At 38.8% G+C, this 5,133-nt stretch overlaps 1 protein-coding gene across 1 annotated transcript; it reads right to left on the minus strand.

Moving 5' to 3' along the window:
• Positions 1–3,898: 3,898 nt before the first annotated feature.
• LOC131005166 (uncharacterized) lies at positions 3,899–4,525 on the minus strand. The gene has a single exon (XM_057931987.1). It carries the CDS (start codon positions 4,523–4,525, stop codon positions 3,899–3,901), a length of 627 nt encoding a protein of 208 aa, XP_057787970.1.
• Between the last annotated feature and the right edge of the window lie 608 nt (positions 4,526–5,133).

Consider the following 5,133-nt stretch of genomic DNA (forward strand, 5'->3'; position numbering starts at 1 on the left):
ATTTGAATTGTCTTGTCCTCGGAGTATGGCACTTCTGCAGCTTTAATACTAAAAGAGAAGCTCTGGTACTTGCAAGGACGATCTTCAAATCTTCGGCATTTAATTTTGTTGTACTCGAGCATTTAATGCGGCGTGTCTGATACTTTACGTCAGTCGGATGCAGAATGTCGACTGGTACTTGCTTTGGACTTTGGTTCGGCGATGACATGTAATGTTTGAGTATCTCTGGCTGGTGACTGATGATTTTCAGTCAGGGTGCGTCCTTTGGTGATCCAGTACAATATGTTTCTGTAAAGCCGCCTTCAATCTTCGATCTTCAATCAGCTGATCTTTAGTCTTTGCTGCTTCAGTCTAAACAGTGAGGACTAAAACACTTAAGTCCACAAGATAAATATAAGGAAAAGAAAGTTTTTAATAGTTTTGGTATCATCAAAACCTGGACAAAGAAATTTCATTTATTTCCCAACATAAATTATATTTTTTGTTTTTATTTTCTTTTCTTTAACTTCTTTTTTTTTCAAAATTGTGAAATTTGAATCATTATAAAATATTTAATATGCATATCAAATTAAAGATCATGATAAGAGCATTAATTTGATATATTTTATGTAAATATATTTTAAAAATATTTTTCCGAGCATTGCATAGGATGCAAATGCTAGTATATTCATTAACAAGATATTGTGGATCAAAATATATATAGCAATGTGTATCTCACTTACATATATCTAGCATATTATATAGAGATTCACACAAATTAATTAATTATAATTGGATAATTGGATTTTATACTCATAAGATATTGTGATTCCACATATACACGGTAATTAATTCCAACGGTCATGCTTCCTTAATGATACGCTTGATTAGTAATTTCTATGCACTCCACTTCCTCATTTTTCGGCTGGCAAATATTATATCTCCTTAATTAATCATACGCCTATCTATATATATATATATATATATATATATATATGTCCACTGCATCAAAAAATCTATCCACCCCCTTCGTTATTCACTAGTTTCTACAGTTCATCTTCCATGGAGTTTGGTCAGAAAAAAAATTGCCCACTCAAAAAGAACACCTCTAGAAAAATACTTAGAAAAACATCTAGACCAGAAAAAAAAAAAAATACCACCCCCAAAAAATGAGTTTCTTCACCAAATAACATGAATACAACTTCCAAATGCACGGTTTCACCAACTAGTCCACAACCATTTAAGGCGATGCGAATGGTGGAATGGAAAGTATCCCCTTCTCCAAAAAGTTTGGCTTTGATGTACCAAAGAGAAATGGATGATAATAATGATATCAAACTTGAGGTTGAAGAGCTATTGAGTCGTTTGTTATTGACTTGTGGTAGCGAGCAATATGTTACAAACTTGTTGTTGGAGAAGGGACCGCTACTGAAATTATTGATGTGTTTGTGGAGATGGAAAAGCCTATTATTGGAGATAATGTTGGGGATGAAGAAGGTAGTTCAAAGCCCGTGGTAGTAATCATTGTTTCTAGTTCCACCGATGCTTAGCATTATTATGGTTTAAGTCTATTTCTATCAAACTTGGTTGAGTTATATCGTTATGATTTAAGTTTTTCCATCTTTTCTTTTTTTGCTAGTAATTCCATGACTTTGTTTAAAGTCATTTTGTATTTGCCTATTTAAGGCCAAATTTTCCCACTATATGGTCTACTTAATGAAGGCATTTTTTGGCTAAAAATTATCCTCAGTTTGTATAATATTTGATATTTTCAATTCTAATATTTATTCATGAAAAAAAATGTTGATGTACATTAATCATATAGTACTTTATTAATCCAACCACAATAAGTTGTAAAAAAATAGAACATCTTCTTATTCATTATAGCTATTGAACACAGTCATCTCGAATAAAAAGAATATGATCGCCAACTTGCAAAAATATCTACTAGGAAATGTGCTGCAGCAGATCTCACTGCTAACGAATAAGGTCATTTGAGCATAACAAAATTGATTCCAGTATACCTTGCAATTATCAGCTTAATTTGAGACTCGATAATGAATATGATCCATGTCCTTTTCTCCCACTGTCAGTCCCATTCGCTGCTAGCGCGGCGGGGGACGGAGGAACAACCGCTGCCATTTCGAGCTTACTCAGATCCGTTGCCGGCGAAGACGAGTTCGTTTTCCCGATTGCAAAGACTGAAGTAGAAGAAGAGTGCTGCTAATTCTTCTTCAAAAACTACATACTATCAATTCTAATATTTATTCTTGTTTAATAATCAATATAAATGGTTAAAAAAAAACGTTGATGTACATACTATTAAATTGTAAAAATAAAGATGAAGCTAACATATGATATTGGTAAAGTAAAAAAACTAAAAAAGAACCGAAAACCAATTTTGAAAGAAATGCACTAAATGACAGAAGATAATGGCAAAGACCTTAGAACTTTAAAACCAATAATGGCAGAAGTAATTCCAACAATTAAGCCTAACAAAAATCAAACAAAAGAGTTATTTTTTGCTCTAAAAAAATTTTCTTGAACAACTTCCTTTATTGGTTTGCGTCGGATCGAAGAGCCGAGCTAACTTTCTTCAAGTAAAACACCCCATAACTCCTATTGTCATCTACACAATATTTGGATTGCAAATAGTTCCCAAAAGCTTCAACAGCTTCATCTTCTGTTTTGAAGGACTTATAGAAGCATCTTCTATAGCCGACCACATATTCTGTACAACTTTCCCAACAGGAGAAGACACCAATTTTTTTCCCTTCAAAAACCACATAAAACTTCTTTCTATATTTTCCAGATTTTATTTCCATAGTGTTTCAAAGTTGTTTCAGCATAATTTGCATGAAAACCTCTATTAATATACAGTGAAAGATTGCATGGGAAACTACTTTGCAGCGACACACTTTTCAAAAAAAAAACATTGCAACAACAACTTTACAATTAAAATGCGGTTGTATATAAAAGGAAAAGAAAAAAAAGATCTCAAGAAAGCACAAAGACGCAGACTAGGAGATCGGGTCAAAAAAGAGATCAAGAAAACAACGAAAAAGAACTCACAAGCCAGACAGGCTTCAACACCCTAACCACACAACTAACTAGTAAAAAGGAAAATCCATATTTGTGTGCTGCTCTTGCAACTCCATTTCATCAGCCCATCTACCGTTGGCGATATTATTCATAACCTGCATACTAGCACTTCTGCCATGATCAATGACAAAGTCTCTCGGCTTATAGCCCATTTCCACTGCGTTCATGAGGCGATTTTTTATAGTATCTTTTGAACTCTGTGTAACACGTGGACGTTCCATCCCCTTCAGAGGACGGCCCCGTCTCTTAGGCGTCACATTTTCAGCGAGCATTTGCATGCCCTGGTTAACTTGCTCCTCTAACCTACCTAGACGACTAGCAAAATCATCCGTCGTAGTAGTGTTCGAAACCTTGCCATCATGAGAAGTGATTCCCGCTGCCGCAAGTGCATCCTCATTCCCGCTGCTTGTCTCAAGAACCGAGGCCTTACGATCCAAATTTGAGGAAGTCAGATCATTCCCCAAAGCAACCTCAGCTGCGCTTCCATCCGGCATCTCAACCTGAATCTCCTCGTCCACCTCCACATCGCTCCCAGCCTGCTGAATATCATCCCCCTTGTCATCCGGAGCCGTCACCACAGCTGGCAAATCAGGACTATGAGGCCGCAGCTCCTGAACCGCCGAAACCACCTGGAGTTGTTGCTGCTCTTGCTGTATTTCTTGCTCTTCCGTCGAAAGCAGAGCAAAGGAGTTCCCCGACGGCCATATCCGTTGAAGCCACGTGCTTCTTTCCCCTCTCAACAACCTGCCACTCATTGCCAGGCAGTGTCTTCGGATCTGGTAGTTCAGGCACGCCTTCAACAGTCGTAGAGTCGATCTTAGAGGCCATCTCTACACGTCTTTTTTTTCCGACACGTATCCTGTGCATGACCAGTTATTTTGCAACTATCACAGTAGAGCGGTAAATTTTCGAAGACAAATTCAACGTAAAATGAAATATCCCCGCGGTCAATCAGAAGAGAAGAAGGGGGATTGTGAGACATATCCATTTCAACTAGTATGCGTGCAAATTGCCCAAATTCGCGCCCCACCGTCGCTCTATCAATCTTCAAAGGATGACCCAAAAACCGTCCAATCCCGGAGATCACCTGTGGATTCCAATACTCAATTGGTAGATAGTGTATGCGAACCCAAACATTCGCCAAAGGGTAATTCTCTTTAAAAGGATCAAAATTTCGGGTCCATTTACGGAGTCGGAGATGCCCCTTGGAGAGCTCCCAAACCATTTTCGCCTTTGCTATCGTAAAGTCCGCTGCCGAAGTAAATCGGAGCGTAAAATAACCTTTTCCCAACGGAATGAGTTGCCAATGAGAGGTTAACCTCCATAAGTCCTGAAGCTCCAGTTTAAGTTCCATAGTTGATCGAGGCTTATCACCTTTCCGAAGCAGCAAGCGCCCCCTCAAAGCGAATTCGAATTCCTTGACTTCCTTGAGATAAAGATCCATCGGTATTTTGAGGGAGAACTAATCACCCTCTTTCGTGGGCTTGAGATCATGGAAGTTATGCGCTGCCAGATCCGTCTTCTTGCCTGTGGCCATCGCATAAGAAACCCTAGTTTCCTGCACGTTAGGATTCTTGGAGGAGTTGTCGACTACAGAAGTAGGACCGATCGGAGCCTTAGCAGCAGCGGGCGAGCGCGGCCGACCTGCAACTGCTTCGGCAGAAGATCCGGACCCCATGAGCAGAGAACGCTGAAACGGAGAAAGGGATGAATAAGTAGATTGAGATCGAGGTGCTTCAAAATTGGCTGAAACCGAGGGGAGATTGAGTCCCCCCTTATCTGGACCGACGACCGTGGAAGCCATCTGCCGGAAGAACGGACGGCGGCGGCGGCGGTTAAGGATGGCATGAGGCTAGGGTTAGCGAGGGAGAAGAGAGCGCCGCACCTAGTTCCATATTGTCTCCCAAGAGGAGTATCGCAACAACTTTACAATAAAGCTATTCAAAAGATAGATTAATATTTCTCTCTCCACAATAATAAAGGTAAAGGTTATTTTGATACATTTAACTAATGCTATAAATATTTAATTATTTTATTTTATTATACATGATA

The sequence above is a fragment of the Salvia miltiorrhiza genome, chromosome 1 (assembly GCF_028751815.1).
Source record: "Salvia miltiorrhiza cultivar Shanhuang (shh) chromosome 1, IMPLAD_Smil_shh, whole genome shotgun sequence".
Taxonomy (NCBI): domain Eukaryota; kingdom Viridiplantae; phylum Streptophyta; class Magnoliopsida; order Lamiales; family Lamiaceae; genus Salvia; species Salvia miltiorrhiza.

Excerpts from the sequence above, each read along its gene's own strand:
- LOC131005166 (XM_057931987.1), bottom strand. The coding sequence starts at position 4,525 with ATGGATCTTTATCTCAAGGAAGTCAAGGAATTCGAATTCGCTTTGAGG.